At 45.9% G+C, this 21,701-nt stretch overlaps 1 protein-coding gene across 1 annotated transcript; it reads left to right on the forward strand.

Annotated features, from left to right (window-relative positions):
• The first annotated feature begins 905 nt into the window (after positions 1-905).
• On the forward strand, positions 906-19,914 carry ECHDC3 (enoyl-CoA hydratase domain containing 3). Its single transcript, XM_008157758.3, has 5 exons — positions 906-1,179; positions 4,306-4,427; positions 6,560-6,657; positions 12,224-12,424; positions 19,525-19,914. The coding sequence occupies exons 1-5, from the start codon at positions 1,010-1,012 to the stop codon at positions 19,834-19,836; spliced, it is 903 nt and encodes a 300-aa protein (XP_008155980.2). The 5' UTR covers positions 906-1,009; the 3' UTR covers positions 19,837-19,914.
• The last annotated feature ends 1,787 nt before the right edge of the window (positions 19,915-21,701 follow it).

The raw sequence follows: 21,701 nt of genomic DNA on the forward strand, positions 1-21,701 counted from the left end.
GCCCAATTATGAAGCTGAGAATTAATAAGAGCCTCACTGAGAGGAACCCAAGGTGTGACTATTTTAAGCCACTGTACAATCTCAATGGCCCCATTTTAGTATGCTTTTGTACAATTGTTATTCTTGCAAAAGTCAGTGTGAAAGGTGTGTAGGCTCTTGGGCATGATGTCTCTCCAGAAAGCATATATAAGATATTTGAACAACGACACCATCTCTCCTAAGTTTCCTGCACATCTCCAGACTTTGAGAATTTAATACAGGAAGCAGTTAACTAACAAATGACAATGAAAACATTCACTTCATACTTAAGCTTTAAGTGTAGAACATGCCCTGTCTGTGGCAGCCACTTAGATCCTGAAAGGGCCTCCCATTCTTCCCCGGTGCATTTGAAAAACTCAAGAAATAAACGTAGATCCTAGGGTTTCTCTAAGGGAGGACATAAAGCATTCAAAAGTCAACGCCTGAGTGGGATATACCTCACCTCCCGAGCTATGATCATCTGCCAGGCCTGGCGGTTTTTCATGGGTGGGGTGAGGTAACAAAGTGAAGTCACACCACTCACCACATAACATTCATTTTTCTAATCTAGGCAAACCACCACATTCTTGGTGTTGGTGCAGAAAGGAACAGACCAACCCACTCCTCACCTCTTTATCTGGCCTTGCAAGGCAAACAAATCACGGAGATCGCCTACAGGTTGGCCTGGCCTCATCCTTTCGGGAGCCGGGCACCTGTAGCCAGAGTGGAATCCGGGACCGCGGAGGCGGATCAGGAGAGGAGGGCTCAGGGGCGGGGCTTCAGGGGCCGGGCGGCGAGTGGGCGGGGCCAGGGCGGGACCGCGGGGGGGAAGGGGCTGTGGATTGACGGCCCGAGGGGCGGGGCGGCGGAGGGATCCGGCCTGGGAGTCGGTCCGGACCGGGACCTGGGAGTTCCGAGCCGGATCTTCCCACGGCCGAAGCCCCGCGGCCGGGCTCGCACCTGCGCCCTTGGAGCGCGTCTCAGGCCCCCAATGGCGGCTGCTGCGGGCTTGCGGGCCTTCTGGGCAAAGGTTCCCGACTGGCTCCGGCGCGGCCGGTGCGTTCCGCTCGCCGCCGGCTTCTGCAGCCGAGGGCCGGCCGGGGCCGGGCAGCCGGAGCCGGGGTCGCGACTCACTAGCTCGCGGCAGCGGGACGGCATCAGGTCAGGCTGCAGGCTTGCGGGGCTGTTCCCGGGTGGGGAACGGGGGTGGGGTGGGGGTGGGTGGAGAGCTGGGCAAGAGGCCGCCCGGCACCGCGCCCGCCACCCCACGCGGAGTCCCACGAGGGCGCCGCCCGCTGCCCTGGACCCCCGTTAGCCGTCACCGCGGGATCTGGCCCGCGAGGTGGTCCCGTGGGAAGGAATCGCGGATGCGGTACCTTGGGGAGTCCTCTGCCTGGGCGCAGTGGCGTCTGAGACCCGGCAAGACCCACACAGGAGGATTTCAAGTGGGACTGCCTCGACGGCCCCAAACCCGCAGGCCCGCGGGCTCAGTGTGGGCAGCTCTGCCGGTGCCCCCGCCGCGCGCCTGTGAGAAAGCCCTTCCTTGAGGGTCTGGGCCAGGAGCTGGGCCTGGCTCCAAGGCCAGGGGAGGCCCGGCAGAGCTGCTGCTTGGCCCTCACCCACAAGTGCCCAGTCAATAAACAGATGAAGGACACGCCGTCCTGAGCCCTGCCCTTTGTCTCTACAGGCCCCAAGCCCCTTAAAACCATACCTGTGCGCACAGTGGGAGCCGCACCGGGAAGTCAAGGGTGAAGGGCCTCCAGCCCCATCCGGGCCTCATCCTGACATTTGCCTGGCCAGTCAAGGACCCCATGCGAGGCCCATTTAGCATATCTAAGTGTTTATATTTAAAAGTTACAAACGAACTGCTGAATGTGTTTTCTTCTGCTGCCCTGACAAGCAGTACTTCATAAAACCTCGAAGGTCATGTTTGAATTTACAACCCTCAGGCTCCTAGGAGTCCCCCCAAAATGGAGAGCCAGCTGCTGACCTGCAGCTTTTCTTTTCTTCCCAGCTTCTGCTCACCACTCTGGCCTCTTCACCCCTCCTTCCCGCTGCTCTTCCAGAGGCTTGGCCCATAACTCTGCAGACACCCCATGCACATGCCCTCTCTGTTCTCTCCCCACAGACAACAACTCTTATTGGTTAGCCCGGGGAACTAGGGTGCCCACTGCACAGCCAGGGAACTCCAGGGTCTCAGGTAACTGCAGCAAGGTTTGGGAGGGGGAGGTGATTCCAGGCGAGCACTTCCCATTATCCTAGTGGTCTCCTGCTCGCTTGGATGGGCAGAGCTGGAAGTAGGCCCAGAGCTCTGTGTTCCAAAGTGCAGGACCCAGGCAGGGGCCGTCCTGCCCATTTTCAAAGGCAGTTTGAAAATTTGGTTCCATCTGATCAGGAGCCTGACTTGTGGCGTGGCAGCCCAATTGTAAAAGGAGACCTGGTTGAGTTCTCTGGAGTGAAACATGAAGCAGAAAGGGAGATAAGAGAAGAACAACCTATCATAAATACTGGGAATTGTTCAGAAGGAAGGAAGTCCCCCAATCCAGCATGGAAGCAGTACTATGTTACTAAGTAGGTGAGTTTGAGCAGCTCAGTCAAGCTTTCAGTGTTCCTTTTCAAAGCTGTTCCTCTCAACAGTAGGTGAGGGCCAGCTATGAATTGGGTACTGCTCTAGGCACGAGAAGGAGCTCTGAAGATGGCTGGCATTTGGATGTTAGCAAAAGGCTAGGAGCCCATGGAAGAAGTAGAGAAGGACTAAAAAGCCAGGAGAGGAGGAATGTGTTTCCAGAAGGAGAGCATGATCCAAATGGCCACTGGGTTTGGTTCAGACAGTTAGGAGCTGTCAGGTGAGAATAGTTTTAGTGGAGTGGCAGGAACAGGGGCAGGAAGCCTGGTTAATGACACTGGTTGCAAAGTGAACTCAGCAACCTGGAGCACTCTCAAAGGGTGTGTCATACGCAAGCCAAAGGATTAATGAGACCCATTTGAGCAGACACTGCCTTGAAGCACTGGCATTTGGGGCCGGCATCTTTTTACACAATTTTGCCTGAGGCCTTGGACTTTTATTTAAGCATCTGTCATGGATAGGATGGCAGCTTTTTGAGTATACTACAGCAAGCACATTCATTATTTTACTGGAAGGTTTATCAGCAATTCTCTCACTACCATCTCCAGGCTACTCCCCTCCACCCCCCACACCCCACATACAGGTTTCACAGTCTTATCAGCATATCAGCTGCAAGTCATTTTTGTACTCAGGAGACAGCATGCACATGAGAAACGATGAATATCACAGCCACCTAAAGATGGCAGCAAAAATAGAAATGGTATTCCAAAGAAAATGGTATTACACAGATTCAGTCATCAAAGTAGTTTTCCAGACAACAGTGACATAGGAGGCTATTTATGGAGAATCCAAGATGACAAATATCAGTAAGAATATCAGATTCAAAAAAGAATGAGGAAGGCAGAAAAATGTGGGTGGGAATCAGATATAAAACCATATATTAATAACGTGTTTGGCTTGCTGCTTATTCCTTATAACAGGAAAAATAAGACATTTCTGTGTATGGGCGGTAAGATGACAATACAGGTTAATCAGCATACATAAAATAGTGAGCGGGCCTCTGAGTGCCAGCTCCTAGTGAGATAACATGTCCAAAAGAGCCCTCTTGCTGTACGGTTCTGTCCTTTTGTTCATCACATACCATCCTATGTTCAGACAGCATGAATTATTGTGCAGAATTATAGGATGCCACTATAAAAGGTGGAAAAATGCTGTCATATGTATGTATGGGCAGCTGCACCTTGGCTGCCTCTTCCGTGTGGTGGGTGGGAGGAGATGGGGGCATACTTTTGGTTCTTTTCCTAACCTAATTTATTTCTGAGGAACAGTGGGAAGAAGTTGAAGGTGGCACTGTGTGTCAGATTCCTCTGGCTCCTGCCGCTGTCTTACAAACTGCGAGGCCTCTAGGTATGGGCGGCAATGATTTTGGAATGACTCTGACTTGCCCTTTCGGTGCTGACAGTAATGTTTCTGACAGCAAATCTGAAAAAGAAACAAATCAAGGGAAGAGGGAGAATCCGCAGCCTGCATTTCAGGACGTCTCCTTGTTTTGACTTAGCCGTAACTCGGGAGAGTTGACAGACCATCTCAATTGCCTCAAAGCACCAGCAGTTCTTTTTTCTGGTGTTTTAAAAATAGCTCCCAAATTAGAAAGGAAATGCAGGGGTCCTCACTTGTTTTGACTGGTGCATGACCCAGTAATTATAAAATGTTCTTCACAGGAACATTGTCTTGAGCAATCCAAAGAGGAGGAATGCGCTGTCACTGGCAATGCTGAAATCTCTCCAAAGTGACATTCTTCATGAAGCTGAAAGCAAAGATCTGAAAGTCATTATCATTTCAGGTACTTATCTTATATCCCTCCTCAGGGTTCTGAAGACTTTTTCCAGAATTCTTTTGTTAACTGGGGATCCCCTCAGTTAATGGGAGAATTGTTTGGAAGCCCCTTTACAAGAACATTCATTATGAAAAAGTATTGTGTAGTGGGGGGGCTTGGTCCTAACACTTACTTTTTTTTCATTGTTGACATTATTTTTTCCCCTAATACTATTAACTGGAAATTATAGCAAAGATTACTGTGCAGGGAAAATGTCTTTCCTTTTTGTCAGATACATAGTATTCCAATTGGAATCAGATAACTGGTTTCCTCATGGACTGGATAAGAGGAGTTTAATCACTGATCCTTTGGGTAGCCTAGCAAGTCGATGGGACCAGGCTGCTCAAGCATTTGATTGGTTTGTCTGTCTGTTCCTACTAAACTTTGAACCAATATCTGCAGTCTTCTTCAGTTTGCTCATTTCTTTCCTTGCTCTTCTCCAGTAAAAGTTGTTAATGAATTATTTAGTGATGATGGTGATGGTCTAAGTAATATCAGTGTCAGCATTTTAAAGCATCCATAGAAAAATAAAATGGATGATACCCTGTGATGTACTTTTGTTGTTATAGAAATTAAGGGTCAGTATTTCTGGAGGCAGATACTTAGAATGTTACCTTCTTACCTATGGTTGGATATAAATTATCAACTGTTTTTTATGGCAAAGGGAAAAGATATAGGACAGATATCGTTCAGCAGCCACAGGGATGTTACACAGATGTAGCAAAGACAGTTAACTTCCAGACAACACAATTTCCTCACTTGTTTAAAGGGAATAATATTGCCCATCAAAAGAGTCACAACAAAAGGAAAATATGAGAAAGTGTTACCAGCTTATCAGTGGAATTACATTTTGTTGTTATTAATTTTTTTTTAAATATATTTTATTGATTTTTTACAGAGAGGAAGAGAGAGGGATAGAGAGTTAGAAACATCGATGAGAGAGAAACATTGATCAGCTGCCTCTTGCACATCCCCTACTGGGGATGTGCCCGCAACCAAGGTATATGCCCTTGACCGGAATCGAACCCGGGACCCTTGAGTCCACAGGCCGACGCTCTATCCACTGAGCCAAACCGGTTTCGGCTTGTTGTTATTAATTTTAACAATAACAATAAAACCACATCCTTAGGTCCAGGTGAAAAATAAAGAGTTCTCACCATAGCTGGTTTGGCTCAGTGGATAGAGCGTTGGCCTGTAGACTAAAGGGTCCCGGGTTCCATTCTGGCCAAGGGCACGTGCCAAGGTTTCAGGCTCGATTCCCAGAATTGGGTGTGCAGGAGGCAGCCGATCAGTATTCTCTCTCATCATTGGTGTTTCTATCTCTCTCCCTTTCTCTTCCTCTCCTTAATCAATAAAAAATATACATATTTTAAAAATAAAGAGGTTCTCTTTACCTTCTGACCTTCCTGATTGCAGCCTGTACGGATGGCTAATGTCTGTAGACTAAATGACAGGGTCGTTGCAGAAGGCACAGTGGATCTTGACTACATGAGTCAAAAATTTAGGCCAGATCAAATCCAAAAACAAAACTGAGACTGGAGGGACAACTCTGAAAGAAGTCGTCCATCTGCTTTGGTTACTGCATGTGTAATTGCATGTGTTCATTGGTTTCCACCATGGACCTTTTATTTTATTTTTTTATTTTTATTTTTTTTAATATATTTTATTGATTTTTCACAGAGAGGAAAGGAGGGGGAGAGAGAGTCAGAAACATCAAGGAGAGAGACACATCGATCAGCTGCCTCCTGCACGCCCCCTACTGGGGATGTGCCCGCAACCAAGGTACATGCCCTTGACCGGGAATCGAACCCGGGACCCTCCAGTCCGCAGGCTGACGCTCTAACCACTGAGCCACACTGGCCAGGGCACACCATGGACCTTTTAGAGTACAGATGCCTCACGTTGAATTGTCATCACAAAATACTGGCTATAACTTTTCCAGTTAACTGGAATTATCCTTACCAAATTGGGCCATTAACTTTCTGTGTCCACAGCAATGATACAATTGTTCATTAAAATGATTCAATTGACAAATAAGTGACCTCAGCTCTGCTGTTTACACCTTTTCATTTTCTTTTCTCAATTGGAACCATTTGCAGCTGAGGGACCTGTATTTTCTTCTGGGCATGATTTAAAGGAACTGACAGATGAGCAAGGTCCAGAATATCACGCTGAAGTATTTCAAACCTGTTCTGAGGTAAGCCAGGAGGACAACTTGCATTGCAAACCTGAAAATGATAATTACACATATTAAATATTGAGTTAGGCTTCTAGTTTACAGGTAAGGTTTTATCTGTGAGACGTAACCACAGCAGAACCTCTGTGACCATTGATGAGTCCTTCATCCAAGCAACAATTTGGTTTAGACCAGGGGTCCTCAAACTTTTTAAACAGGGGGCCAGTTCACTGTCTCTCAGACGGTTGGAGGGGAGTCGGAGAGTCCGGCACACATTCCACACTTGTGCACTGCGGGCCCGGAACGAGTTGGCTGCTAAGCAGGACAGGCAGCGGCGGCAAAAACACCCGGCGGGCCAGATAAATGTCCTCGGCGGGCCGTAGTTTGAGGACCCCTGGTTTAGGCTTTTAAAAAGCAACCATAGTTTGCTATTGATATGTGATATGCCAAAGAAAGGGAAGTATTTGTTGGTATTGATAGCTGCCATCTCCAGCATCATGGGTATGTCTTGGTATATATGTCTTAAGAGGTAAAGGATAGAAATGTACATCTTTATAGAGAAAGAACCTAAGATTATAATTTAATTTTTTAAACTGAAACAGTTCTGTTAATGGGAAAGAGAGAGCATTCATAAATGGAATAACAGTAACAATTTTAAAATTCATTTTCAAACCCTTCTTTCAACCAACCTTTATAATCATCACCTCCAACTAGAAAAATTAACCTCTTCATTTTCACTTTTCTCTTTAACCACATTAACAAGGGAAATTTCCAACAGATATAGAGGAGGAAGAACAAAAAGTTTAAGATAATTTATAATTGTATCAAATCAACCCTTGGATAATAAAAAATTAAATAATAGAATCCAGCTTTACATAACACATTGTTCATTTCAGGAGTATTTATTGAGCACCTGCCAAATGTATGATGCTTGCAAAATATTGAGGGAAATAAAAGGAAAAAGAGTTTCTTGCCAAACCAAAAATGGAAATCTAGTTGAGAAACAAGACATAAAAAACAGTTTCATAACTTGACCCTAAGATAACTTAGCCTAATTTTTCACCATTCATAAACTTCCTCATTCTTTCATTTGATCACTTATGATTCAATCCTATATAATAAAACCCTAATATGCAAATCAACCAAATGGCAGAATGACCAGCAGAATGACTGGTCGCTATGATGTGCACTGACCACCAGGGGGCAGACGCTCAATGCAGGAGCTGCCCCTGGTGGTCAGTGCACTCCCACAGGGGGAGTGCCACTCAGCCAGAAGCTGGGCTCATGGCTGGCGAGCGCAGCAGATGTTTCTATATCTCTCTCCCCGTCTCCCTTCATGAAATCAATAAAAATATATGTTTTTAAAAATCAGGTGGCAGGGGCCTCTCCCACCTCCACAGCAGCACTAAGGAGCAGTGAGCTGAGCGGTAAGGAGCAGCGAGCAGGCAGGCAGTAAGAAGCAAGGGGTCCTGGACTGTGAGAGGGATCCTGCACTGTGAGAGGGATGTCCAACTGTCGGCTTAGGCCTGATCCCTGAGGGGTCCCGGAATGCAAGAGGGTGCAGGCCAGGCTGAGGGGACCCCTCCCCTCCATTGCACGAATTTCATGCACCGGGCCTCTGGTAAATACATAATGATATCTACTATGTAGACAAGACAGAGGTGAGCAATGGGGGTTGGGAAACAGAAGGTGATTAAGATACCTTCTTTATCATCCTTTTTTTCCCTTGCCTTTCCAGAAACCCATTTGCAGATCAGATTATAGTTCTCTCACTTCAAGGAGGGACAAAGGGGAAAAGTGATTAGCTTGAGGTGTCATAGACAGGAGAAAGCAAGCCAGAGCTAGGACTTAGGTCTTTTGTTTCACATTAATGATTATGTAACCTTTTGCTTCTGTGTTTGCCAAGGGTTGGTGCTTTAAAAGTTATTTTCCTATGGATGTCCAGTAAGTTTGACCAAAATAGAAAATCATCATAAGAAAACCAGTAGAGCCCTCCATCCTCCTGAAAGGACCTGCATTTATCATTCTGCAAGACGATCTGCATGTACTGAGGTCTAAACAAGTTACCAAAGGGCGGGAGCCAGGCTTCTTCAGAGGATAAAGACCGATTTTGTGGATGCCTCCAGCTCCCTGAAAAGGACCCAGTGCCTACACAAGACCTAGCCCTGATGCAGTCAAACCGAGTGAAAATGCAATGATATGCATTTAGTATGGCATGATAGTTAATTATTAAAAATCAGTCTGGCCAGCAAGGCTCAATGGTTGAGTGTTGACCTATGAGATCTATGAAGCAGGTCGCAATTTGATTCCCAATCAGGGCACATGCTCAGGTAGCAGGCTGGATCCCCAGTGTGGGGCCTGCAGGAGGCAGCCGATCAGTGATTCTCTCTCATTATTGATGTTTCTATATCTTTCTCCCTGTCTCTCTTCATGAAATCAATAAAAATATATATTTTTAAAAATCAGGAAGAGGGCAAATTGGGAATGAGTAGTACTTGGTTGTGGAAGAGTGATAGTAACGTCTGTGAGCTGCTGCGGCAGCTTTCACTAGACACCTGTTCTTGTCCGTCTTCTTCAGTATCCTGTGAAGTTTGATGGTGGAAACCCCAGTCCAGGAGATTCTTCTTTTTCTCCTCACACCCCACCCAGAAATGACAATGGGATAGGTCCTCTCGCTTTTGAATATAATGTGGACCCTCAGCAATGCTGTTCCATGAGGCTACAGCAGAGTTAAATTTATGTCACATTTTGGAGTAGGCTGGACCCCCAAAAGTGCTTCATCAGGAGGTAAAATAGGAGGAATAATCAATTCTTGACTATTAGGGGATCAATTATCTAGCTTTATTCTCTAAATTGCTCTCTAAGTTTATTTAAAATTATTTTGAATTATAAAAGTAATAAATGTGTAGTACAGAAAATTTTGGAAATCTAGAAAAACAAAAGGAAAATAAATTATTGATACCATACCATGATTGTACTACCCAGAGAGAACTGTAATTAATAAAAATGTTCACTACATTTCTTTTTAATAATTTTTCCACATGAACATATTCGTCTGAATAATCATACATACATATGATTATACTGTGTACTTATATAATATTGAATGCTTCTGATGTTCCAGGTAATCACTTGAGTACTTTAGACATATTAATTTATATAATTCTCATGTTCTGTAAATTTGGTATTATTATTATACCCATTTTACAGATGTGAAGACTGAGTGTTAGGCAGTGAGTGAGTGATAGACTGGGCATCAAACCTCAGCAGCTGGCTCCATTACACAATGCACAGACTACCGTGCTGATGTTTCTCTTGGAAAATTTCATTTTAATGGGAATACAACATTCCATGAAATGAATATAGTCTAGTTAACATAGCCATTTCCTTATTTTTATATACTTATTAGTTTAGATTTTATTATTATACAGTGATGATTTGGTGAACATCTTTGTCAGACGGCTTTTTATCCTTTCAGATGATTTCTGGTTAGTACAATTCCTAGATCAAAGGTATGAATATTTTTAATGTTGTTGATATATAGTGGATTACCTAAATATTTTCCTACCAGGTAGCATGAAATCCTAGCCTTTTGTAGGTGGCAGACAAGAGATAAATTGCTCAACTCTAATCACAGTCCATTGACTTTTCATAAGTAACTGAAGTTCATTAGGTGACAGGTGACATGCACAGCTAAAATGAAATTCTGTCTTTCTTTTCAGTAAATTTCTGAGTTTCTTGTGTGTTCTTTTCCTTGTTACTGTACCTCACTATGAATGAGCTCTATCACTGACCATCCCATTCTCACCTAGAATACATGAACCCCATAATCCATGTGTGGCTTGGGGTATAGGTACATAAAAATACATTCTTCTATGAAAAGGGTCACTAGCACTTAGATTCTCAAAGGTGACCACCGTCCCAAAAAAATCAAGCGCCACTACTATAGAACATGACAGCATAGCCTTAAAAATATAATTAGCTATGTTATAAGAAAGCTGACAAATACTAAATGCTTATAAAGACAAAGGTAAGTTCCTTGGGCAAAATCAATGAAGGCCATCTTTCTTTGAGTTGTTATCATGGTAGGAAAGCCCAGATGAAGCTCCTCTCTCCCTCTCCGCCCTCCCTGCCAGGGTTCAAAGAGCAACCATTTATAAATGGAAGTTACCACAGCAACACAGTCTGTGTAGAGTGTCTTCAAGAAGTGGAGAAATAAATCAAGTTATTTCAAAAGCTGCAAAAATAAGTTAAAGTTCTGGAGACATATGAGGGGAACTAGGTATCACATGAGCAAGTTTTTGGCTGCTCTCTACCAATAGCACTGTTTTAGAAATTTTATTTATTTGAGGCCTGGTGCACAAAATTTGTGCATAGGGTAGGGTCCCCTCAGCCCAGCCTGCACCCTTTCCAATCTGGGACCCCTCGGACATCCCTCTCACAATCCGGGACTATTGGCTCCTAACTGCTCACCTGCCTGCCTGCCTGATCGCCTCTAACTGCCCCCCCCCCCCCGCCCACACCCTCCGCGAGACTGGTCGCCTCTAACTGCCCTCCCCCCTTCCAGCCTAGTTGCCCCTTAATGCTCCCCCTGCCAGCCTGGTCGCCCCACGCAGCCTGCTGTTCAGTTGTTTGGTTGTTCCTCACTAACCTCCCTGCTGGCCTTGTAGCCCCAGCAGCCTGCTGTTCCGTCATCCGTGTGGTTGTTTCAGTTGTGACGGCCTCTCTCTTTTTATATATTAGGATTATTATTTTTTAAATAGGTTTTTATTGATTTCAGAGAGGAAGGGAGAGGGAGAGAGAAATAGTAACATCAATGATGAGTGTGAATCATTGGCTGCCTCCTGCACACCCCACAATGGGGATCAAGCCCGCAACCCGGGCATGTGCTGTGACCGGGAATCCAACCGTGACCTCCTGGTTCATAGGTGTACACTCAACCACTGAGCAACACTGGCTGGGCTTTTATTTATTTAGATGACAGCAGGATGTTTCCTACTTTTTAAATAGAATTGAAAGAACATTCATGGTGGTAATCTGAGAATTACTAGAGAAATTGCCTTCCAATCCCTTTTCCATCTTAATTTTTAAAGGAAATTCCAAATATCAGTTTCAGACCTTTAACACTAGAACTCCACACAGGCTCAGTGAGAACAGAACTATTTGTTCCGTAGAGAGAGAATCAGCTTGGTTCTTTTGTAGGGCTGCTGAGGAAGCAGTTGGAGAGAAGGGGACTGCAGCCTCCAAGAGGCCAGGGGCTGGGAGTCAGATAGATGTGTGCATTCAGACCCCACAGCCACCACATGTGGATCTTGTGGCCTTAGGCCAGTTCCTTCCCCCTGAGCCTTGTGTCTCAATTGTAATATAGTGTTCCTTCCTCCTGGGCTTCTCAGGAGTCAAATAGCACCATCTGGTCCACAGTCAATATTCAATGCAAGTTCTCTTTGTGCCTGCTTCTGTCCTTTTCCATAGAATCTGATACACTAATGGGGATGAAAAGTGCTCTGAAGTAAAGTCACATGAAATAAACATTAATGTTGCACCTCACTCTTGGATGGATGTGAACTGGTTATGTTTGCTCCTTCAGGTCATGATGCTGATCCAGAATCATCCCGTCCCCGTGATTGCCATGGTGAACGGCTTGGCCACTGCTGCTGGATGTCAGCTGGTTGCCAGCTGTGACATTGCCGTGGCCAGTGACAAATCCTCATTTGCCACTCCAGGTGTAAACATTGGACTCTTCTGCTCCACCCCTGGGGTGGCCTTAGGGAGAGCAGTGCCAAGAAAGGTAATCTGACCCGCTGCAGCCTCCTCTCTAGTTGTAACCCTCACATGCACTGGAGGGTTGGTTCCAAATTCGCTGGTTAAAGTACCATTTGAATCAGGATGGTCTGCATGAAGCATAGCTGGCTGGATGTGCTGCAGTGTTCCTTCTGAGACCTCTTGTCTAGGGGGGAATGCGTAGCTTCTCACAGGGTACTTCACTTCGTGAATCATGCATTCCGCTGTTGCCTGCCCCTCTATGTGGCTAGTTATGGTTTTGGATTCTTTTGTTTGTTTTCATAAAGGCACACATTTTTTGTAATCTTATTTGAAATGCAGTTGATACAGTTTTGTTGCACTCAAAGGGTGTCCGTGACATGTAATAGCATGGTGACATGCCAGTACCAAGAGGCTAGGATATGAGTGTCACTGGCTGATTGTTTGCTGTCAGCCTGTCGTATTCTAGAAAGGACTGGAGTAACTGCTATACTGAGTGTGTCGGCTTTATGATCGTTGTATTTCAGGAGCATGGAACATCTTGAGCTCGGCATGCTGAAGCTGCCCCAGGAGCCATATTGTAAACGTTGTTTTGTCCTTGCTAAATCCATTTTCTTTACAAAGCTTTATCCCTTCCTGTAAGATATAAAACAATATTTATTGAACATCTTGTGAGTAGAAACCAGTGGCTTCCTTGTTCTAAAAAATATATATATCTTCATTCTCAATGGGAAATCTGTTTTTAAAAATGGGGGCGGGGGGTATGTTGTATACCATTTAGTAGGAAACTAAATTGCTTTCTAGGATATCATGTCCCTTTAGCATCTACTACAAAAGTCAGCAGTTCTTCATATGCCTGAGGCACAAAAGAAATGAGACCCAAGCGAAATCAAGCCACAGGGCTAGAGACATTTAGGGAAGCACTCCTTTCTTTCACGATGCCTCCTCATTAGTTTTTACAGAGGTGTGTGCTTTTGCAGATGTTCTGAATAGAGATACCTACCAGCACACACACACACATGAAAACTGGCTGAACATGGGCTCCACAACTACAAAAAGTGGCCTGTCCAAACACAGAGCTTGCTGAAATGTGCTCAGCCCAAGGGAGTGGTTTCATTCTGTCAGGATACACATGGACTTTAAATGTGGGGTGTGTGTGTTTTCTACTTTGTGCCAGTACATTAAATTAAAATGCATTCATTAAAAACATTGTCAGCTTATTAACAAACTATCTCATAATTGTGCAAATCAACTCAAGGCCTTTTGCATACTAAAGGGTGGTTGTCTGGTTAGCCTCTCTGCAACTGTTCATCTTCAACCATGTTAAGGCATTTGAAACCTTTAAATCATGATTGTTCTGTCAGGATAATAATCCATTCTCTCTTAAAACAAACTTTTAAAAATCAAGGCTTATAATTGAGTCCTAAAAATGTAAACATTATATCATATTTGTCAAATTTAAATTAGTTTTTGAGAAGAAAGAGAAGGAAAATGTGGCAAAAACAGGACTTTAGTTCCTACAAAGCCCAGTTCTCAGAACCACGTTGCATAATTGTCCAGCATGAGAGATTAAGGGGCAGGATGTTGTAAGACCAAAGTAACTTTGGCCTCCCACAGAAAGTTCTGGCAGTGCCAGGCCCACTCAGAAGACGGGAGAGGATCTCCACTACTGTCCCATTCGGATCCTTGCTCTGTGCTCCTCCTGTCCTGATCCCAGGAGGCCTCTGAATCACTAGTCAGGGGTAGTTTTCTTGTTTTGAAGTCTTCAGAGTTTTTCCAGTTGTAACAGATGTCCCTGCATGTGGGGCTACTTGGAGGCATAAGGCAGAGATATGGTTTTGGGTTCGTATTAATGAGCTGAAATCACAGTAGTGATAAAGGGGATTTAGTGGGGTGAAAAGCCTGCTGGCACTCAAGGCCTTCGCCAGGTTTCGGGACTGCAGATTTTACCCTGGGTGGCCCCCTTTGGGAGGAAAACTAGGGATTCATAAAGATCTAAACCTGAACAAAACACACCTACCTATTGTCCTTGCTTGATTGCACCCACAGGAACACATTCTTACACAGGCCTGTAAACTGTGAGTGTTGGGCAGGTATCCCCATGCACATCCACAGGGTAGCAAGCAGGTGCTTTTGCAAACTGACCTAATTGGGAAACGTGGCCTTTTTCAGGCAGCTTAAGGCCACACATATGGGTCACCAGTACCCTCTGCTGGTCACCATGGAAAACTGCTTAGCTGTGACAGAGACCCAGGGCTGCAGCTGATCCACTGGGAGCAGAAATAATGGCATGGAGCCCTTGTGTTCAGCCAGACTGAGCCTGGGCATGAATAATTTTCCACGATTGTAAAGTGTTTCTCTCCTCTGGTGTGAGTTAAATAATGTGTCTTCATTGCACCATATAAACAGTGTGCCTGATGCAGCTGTGCCCTCTGCCTATCAGAGCTGGCCTTGTTCAGAAATGTGGAGCCCGTGCCTCGGCGGGTGGCACCCCTTAGAGCACATGAAAGATCTGAACCCCTTTCTTCCAAACCAGTCATTTCTCTGCGGTAGGAACACTTGCTGTCACCTGTTTACCTACAGTAACTTATGTATCTGTAGAATCTGATTTCTCAGTTGTCTAATTAGAACAGAGTAGTACTTCCAAGCTAGAAGGAGAGTTAAGGCATTGACCCTCAGCTGGTGTGCAGTTCACCAGAGCCTGGAGAAATGCAGGTCTCAGCCCCAGATCGACTGCATCAAATCTGCACTCTATCAGTGATTCCTGTGGCTGTCAGAGGTGCCTTAGTGTCTTTGAGGACATGCTCAGCACCCTAATTTACTTACTTCTCAGGTTGCCCAGCCAATTAAATTAGCCTGGTGATCTTGTCAGCTTCATTCCCCTCTGAGTCCTCCAGCATTCCAGCCCCTCCACTGCCACCAACTGGTTCTTGTCATCGGCGTGACTAGGAGGGATCTGGAAGACTGCTCTGCTTTCTGGGGCCGTGATCCCTAAAACACAGATAGAGATTCATACATGTTTATAGCTGGAATAAGCATGTGAATAATAGTCACTGCACTTATTGGGTGCTACTGAGTGCCCAGCACTGTAGTATAAGCTGTATACATTGTCTCTAATCTTGACAATTCTGCAGGAGGATGGTGGTCTTATTCCTGTTTTTCAGATAAGGAAACAGACTCAGATGGGTTAAATTGTTCCCTTAAGGTCTATGGTTAGTAAGTGGCCTCAGGGACATCCAGACACAAGCCCCACCACCCTGTGAGTGAGTCTTGGCCTCCAGTCCTTTTTATTGTTTTTAATGCAAATAGCCTGGGAGGAGGAAGTAGTAAATCAGCAACTTGTTAGGGGGACCCAAAAAGTACCCCTAAAATGAACAAGAGTTTATTAGGAGGTATTTTCTTCTCTCTCACCTCAAGTTTCAGGGGCCCAAGTAAAGATTGTTGCTTGTGTACTATAAAATAAACAGGCTTTCTTTTTCTTAGGGAATGCCACTCCATTACCTAATCTGCCTGGATAAAGTCCCCATAAATCAACACGGTGCCAAACAGTATTACCCCACTAGGCAGGTGAGGAAACTGAGGCCCAGAAAGAGGCATAAGCTAGGCGTGGGTGACTTAGAAAGCTAAAGGTAGGCCAGGAACTCTGTCCAGTCCTCTGGCCCTGACCCTCTTCCAGTCAAAATGTCTTTTACAAGCAGCTTTAATCCTGTTAAGACCTCCTTGGTCTCCTGGACAGAGAAGTGCCAGGATAGCAGAAGCATAATCTAGTCTCATGATTTTAAAAACCATCTAAATCAGTGGTTCTTAACTGGGGGCTGCCCTGGCTAGTGTGGTTCAGTTAGAGTGTCATCCTGTGCACCAGAGATGGTGGATTCATTCCCAGTCAAGGCCCATACCCAGGTTCGATCCCTGGTTGGGAGACAACCGATGAATGTTTCTCTCACATCAATGTTTCTCTTTCTCCCTCTCCCCCGACCCGGCCCCTTTCTTCCTCTTAAGATCAATTAAAAAGTAAGTAAATAAAATAAACTAAGAGCAATTTTGACCCTGGAGACATTTGACAAAGCCTGCAGCTATTTCTGATCATCACAAATTGGGAGTGGGGGATGCTACTGGCACCCAGTGGACAGAGGCCAGGGATGCTACCCTGCACAGAACAAACCCACACAACAAAACATTATCTGATCCAAAAGATACAATGGCACCGAGACTGAGAAACTATGATATAAATGCTCTCTCACCAGAAGTTTCTAGGGCCCACTACATAGAAACTTAAGCAGTAAGTAGATTGTGCTGATGCGCTATATCTTATATATAGTATAAACTGTTCTCATTATCTCTCACTGCGTAACCACTATTCTTAGTGGATCAGAACAACAGCAATTTGTTTAGCTCATGAATCTGCAATTTGGACAGGGCTCAAGGTCAGTGAGGAAAGCTGATCTCTGCTTCACAGCGTCTGTGGCCTCAGCTAGGAGACTTCAAGGTGGGGGAGTGACAGCTGGGGACCGTCAGTGTAAGGCATGTTCACTCACGCTGGCTGCTGAGGCTGCCTCTCAGCGGGGACTCAGGCACTTAGTGCAGCCTCTGGGCGGTGTGGCTTAGGCTTCCTCAGAGCAGGGCAGCTGGGTTCTCAGTCTGTGTTGCCAAGGGAAAGAGCCAGATGGAAGCTGTGTCACCTTTTGACCTAGCCTTTAAAAAACTAAAGTGCCACCTAGCCTTTAAAAAACTAAAGTGCCACTTTGGCTGTACTGTTTGCCCTCATCCGTTCATTCATTAAATCATTCATTGATGACTATTTAATAGGTTGTCTGCCACATGCAAGGTGTTCTTCTGATGCTGGAGACACAGAAATGAACAGAACACTAAAAAGAAAACTCATCCTGGCCAGTGTTGCTCGGTGGTTAGATGTCGGCCCATGCACCAAAGAGTCATGGGTTCGATTCCCAGTCCAGGGCACATACCTGGGTTGCAGGTTTGTTGCTCAACTCCGGTCGGCAAGGGTGTGGGAGGCAGTGGTCGGCAAACTCATTAGTCAACAGAGCCAAATATCAACAGTACAACGATTGAAATTTAGAGAGCCAAATTTTTTAAATTTAAACTTCTTTTAATGCCACTTCTTCAAAATAGACTCGCCCAGGCCGTGGTATTTTGTGGAAGAGCCACACTCAAGGGGCCAAAGAGCCGCATGTAGCTCGCGAGCCACAGTTTGCCGACCACTGGTGTGGGAGGCGACTAATGGATGCATCTTTCTCACATCAATGTGCGGTCCTGCTGCCTGCCATGTCCTTCCCCCCACCCCCTGCCCACCTTCCACTCTAGCTTAAAGCAATGGAAAAATGGCCCTAGCCAGTTTGGCTCAGTGAATATAGCATCGGCCTGCACACCAAAGTATCCCAGGTTTGATCCTGGTCAAGGGCACGTACCTCTGTTGCATGCATCTCCCTGGCCCGGGCCCTGGTCAGAACTCATGCAGGAAGCAACCAATCGATATATTTCTCTCAAATTTCTCTCTGTCTTTCCATCTCTCTTCCACTATCTCTAAAAATCAATGGAAAAATATCCTCGGGTGAAGATTTAAAACAGAACACCAACCTCAGTCAAGGTTAGCCTGAGAGCATGATAAAGTGAGACCAAGCAAGCTCCTTAAAAAAATATAATAAAAGCCTAATATGCTAAGTGTCCCAACTGTTCATTCGATCGTTTGACCAGTCGCTATGATGTGCACTGACCACCAGGGGCCAGATGCTCCAACTGGTAGGTTAGCTTGCTGCTGGGGTCCAGCCAATAGGTATTGTGCGAGACAGGCCAGACACACCCTAGAGCCTCCCACGGTCCCTCCCTGGCCCTGATCGTGCATCAGTGGGGTCCCTTGGCTTGGCCTGTGCCCCCTTGCAACCTGGGACCCCTTGGGGGATGTTGGAGAGCCAGTTTCAGCCCGATCCCCGCAGACCTGGCTGAGGGACCCCAACTGGTGCACAAATCTGTGCACCAGGCCTCTAGTAAATAAAAGCAATGGAAAATTAATCCTCAGGATACGATTAACAATAACAACAAAATAATCTCTGCCCTAGTCAAATTCACATGCCAGCAAAGGAGATAACATAATAAATAAATGTGTACAGTATATAGTTTGTTAAATGATGAAAGTACAAAGGATTAAAATAGAAATGGGGCAGTCCTGAGGTTGGATTGCAATTGTAATAGCTATGGTCATGGAGTACCTCACTGATGAGGTGACAGGTGAGCAGAGACCTGAAGGAGATGAGGGAACAGGCCCTGAGGCTATCTGGGGACACAGCATTGCAGGCCAAGGAAAACAGCAAGTATAGGACTGCGGTGACAGCACACTTGGCGTGTTCAAGGAACAGCAAAGACGCCAGCTGGGCTGCAGGAGGGTGAGCAAGGGGAGAGGGGTAGGAGAGGCCCTGTGTTTCTTACGTATCTGGAAATCCTTTTTCTAAATCAGACATTTTAGTTTCAAGAAGCTCAGCTTTTTAGAATTACAGAATTGAGGCACAGTATGGCAGGCGGACAGAACTGAGGAAACTGTAGAATGAGAAAGGTGTACTCCCCCTTTCTGCGGGCCTCGGAAATCTGGGGGGAGAGGATTGTGGAAAGAGGTCATTCCCTCCTTATAAGTTAACATCATGCTGGACCCCTCCATCTGTCCCTAGAAGGCATTTCCTTTTATTCCCCTCCTTCTCTGGGAGACGAGGCTGCTCTTTCAACTCAGGCTGAGGTGGTGGCTTCTCTGGACATCCCTTTATTCTGGAAAGTAACCACTGCACTGGCTTGTGCGAGGTGATGGGCCTTGTTCTGTGGTGTTTTTAGTTTCATGCCATCAGATGTGGCCGCTGTCCTGTGCGTGGCCCTTGAAAGAGGCAGCTCAAATCTCCTGCCTCTGTAGGGCTGGGAGTTCAGCTTGGGGAAGGAACAGGAGGTCATGGAGAGTCCCTTCTTCTCCTTGCTCCTGGAAAGATCCAATCTGTTCCTGAGAACTTGCTCAGGTTGTCAGGAAGTCAGGACACCAACCATCTCAGCAGAGTGAAATGGAGAGGGTGGGACTTAGGTGGCAGGGGGTCAGGACTAGAGTGCCTTAATAACTGCCCGTGTTTCCTCCCTCAGGTCGCCTTAGAAATGCTTTTTACTGGAGAGCCCATATCTGCTCAGGAGGCCTTGCTCCATGGGCTGCTCAGTAGAGTAGTGCCGGCAGAGCAGCTGGAGGAAGAGACCATGAGAATCGCAAGAAAGATCGCTTCCTTGAGCCGTCCTGTGGTGTCTTTGGGCAAGGCCGCCTTCTACAAGCAAGTGCACCAGGACCTTAGAACAGCCTACCACCTGGCCTCCCAGACCATGGTGGACAATGTGGCCTTGCAAGATGGGCAGGCGGGAATCAAGGCCTTCATCCAGAAGAGAAAGCCTGTCTGGTCACACTGAGTCGGCCATATTAGAGGGATGGGGGGAGTGTGACCCAGGGAGCAGCACTCAGGATGCTCCCCGCCCGCCCACCCCCACCACCACCACTGCTGCCTCATGACAGAAACAGCAGACAGACTGCTTCTGTACCATTAATAATGGTCCCACTGCATGGGGTCTGTATTCAAAGCCATGGTTCCATGGGGAAAGGATGAAAGGAGACTCAAAGGAAATGCTAATTTAAGGGTAGTGAGCACCTATGCTGGGTCAGCTGTGGTAGTAAGCCTGGAATTTTATACACTTCTTCACGGGACCTTAAGTGTGGGACCACACTGACATGGGAGAAGGTGATGATAAAATGAAGCATGAAAGAAGGATGCCAACCTGCTTCTGCTATCAGAAATGTCCCATACGGTGGGAGGTAGTTCTGTTTGCCCAGACACACGAACCGTTTCCAATCTCAATGAGGTATTCTCCACATTGCACATCTTGGTTCTATTGAGAAAGAAACATGCCTATGGCTTTGGAATAATCGTATGTGACTTTAAAATACTAAGTATTTAGAGAGTCTGGTATTTTATCTTTTTAACCAGAACATAAGCTGTTTGAGGAAAAAAAATAAATGAATTCTTTCTTTGTACTACGGACACTGAGTAGGTGCCTGATGTTTTTGTAGTGAATGTCCTAGCCATTGGAGCTACTGTGAAACTGGGACCCTGGGCACAACCTGAGGATAAAAACATCAGGATAGGTGGGAAGGATGCAGAACACACGTCTTACCCACTAAAGATCACCTGCTCTGGACTTGCTTCCAAACTCTGCTCAGCTTCTGGTGAGAATCCACAGTAGCATCGAGCAGTTGAGTCCCCAGCTGAGCAAGGGCTTGGCTTAGGACCTAAACATGCTACTTTCTGGTTTCTGGTTCAGTCTGGCCAAGAAATGTTCTAAATCTCCTGTCCTCAAGCTTGCCCAGCTTATCTTACCTAAGAATAGAATGTGGTCCTAAATTTGGTTAGTACCAACCAAAGACGAGAACCATGTCGCTCTACAGCCAGTGGTTCTCACTCAGGGCAAACATTTCTTGGTATGATGTCCTCTAGTAGTTTCACAGGTTTCTATTCAGATTGGCACGTTTTTGTGTAGGTTTTGTTTTTTAGCAAGTTTGGAAAGGTTAATAAAAGAGTTTTTCTTGGAAAGGAAGAGTGCCCCTCCTGAGCGGAAAGATCATTAGAACTACCATCTGCTGGACACCTGACATGCTACATTCTCCTTCAGTCCTCACCACACCCAAGGAGCAGCACCTACAGTGAGCTCCATCTCACACGTGAATAGCTGAGGCCCACATGATCCCAGATCAAACAGCTGACACTGAGTACACTGAGAGGGTTCCAAACTCTATCTGCATGGTGAAGTCATGGATGCTTTCTCCTGGCCACACTGCCTTATGGGGAGGCCAGCCCGAAGAAGTGACTTTCCTGCTCCATGGCAGCTTTCCAACCAAAATAACAGACCAGGCGCTCCTTGCTACAGAACTCTGCCAGTGTGCAGGGGACATCAGATTTGAGTTATTGGCAGACTACAAATGGAGTTTTTCTATAAAACTAATAAAGAGCTGGCTGTAGTTCTAAAGTATGTGGTGAAGGATGGAGCTGCCAGAACATTGCAGTCAGTGGGGTCCCTACTGCACCCTCTCTCCAGGGGCCTGCTGTGGCAATCACTGTTTGGCAGTACCAGATCACACAGCGTAGAGGAGAAGGTGTTACAAACTCTCTGGGCTTTGGAGAAAGTAACAAAGCCTTCTCACACATTTGGCAAATGAAAAGCAAAGGTTAACAACTTTCCAGTGTCTGTGTGAGTCACACGATTCCCTCAAACCATGAAATCCT

This window comes from Eptesicus fuscus, chromosome 2 (assembly GCF_027574615.1).
Source record: "Eptesicus fuscus isolate TK198812 chromosome 2, DD_ASM_mEF_20220401, whole genome shotgun sequence".
In the NCBI taxonomy this organism is placed as follows: Eukaryota; Metazoa; Chordata; class Mammalia; order Chiroptera; family Vespertilionidae; genus Eptesicus; species Eptesicus fuscus.

Excerpts from the sequence above, each read along its gene's own strand:
- ECHDC3 (XM_008157758.3), top strand. The coding sequence starts at position 1,010 with ATGGCGGCTGCTGCGGGCTTGCGGGCCTTCTGGGCAAAGGTTCCCGAC. Across the intron at positions 1,180-4,305 it reads CGGCAGCGGGACGGCATCAG|GAACATTGTCTTGAGCAATC; the intron begins GTCAGGCTGCAG and ends TGTTCTTCACAG. Across the intron at positions 6,658-12,223 it reads TATTTCAAACCTGTTCTGAG|GTCATGATGCTGATCCAGAA; the intron begins GTAAGCCAGGAG and ends TTGCTCCTTCAG.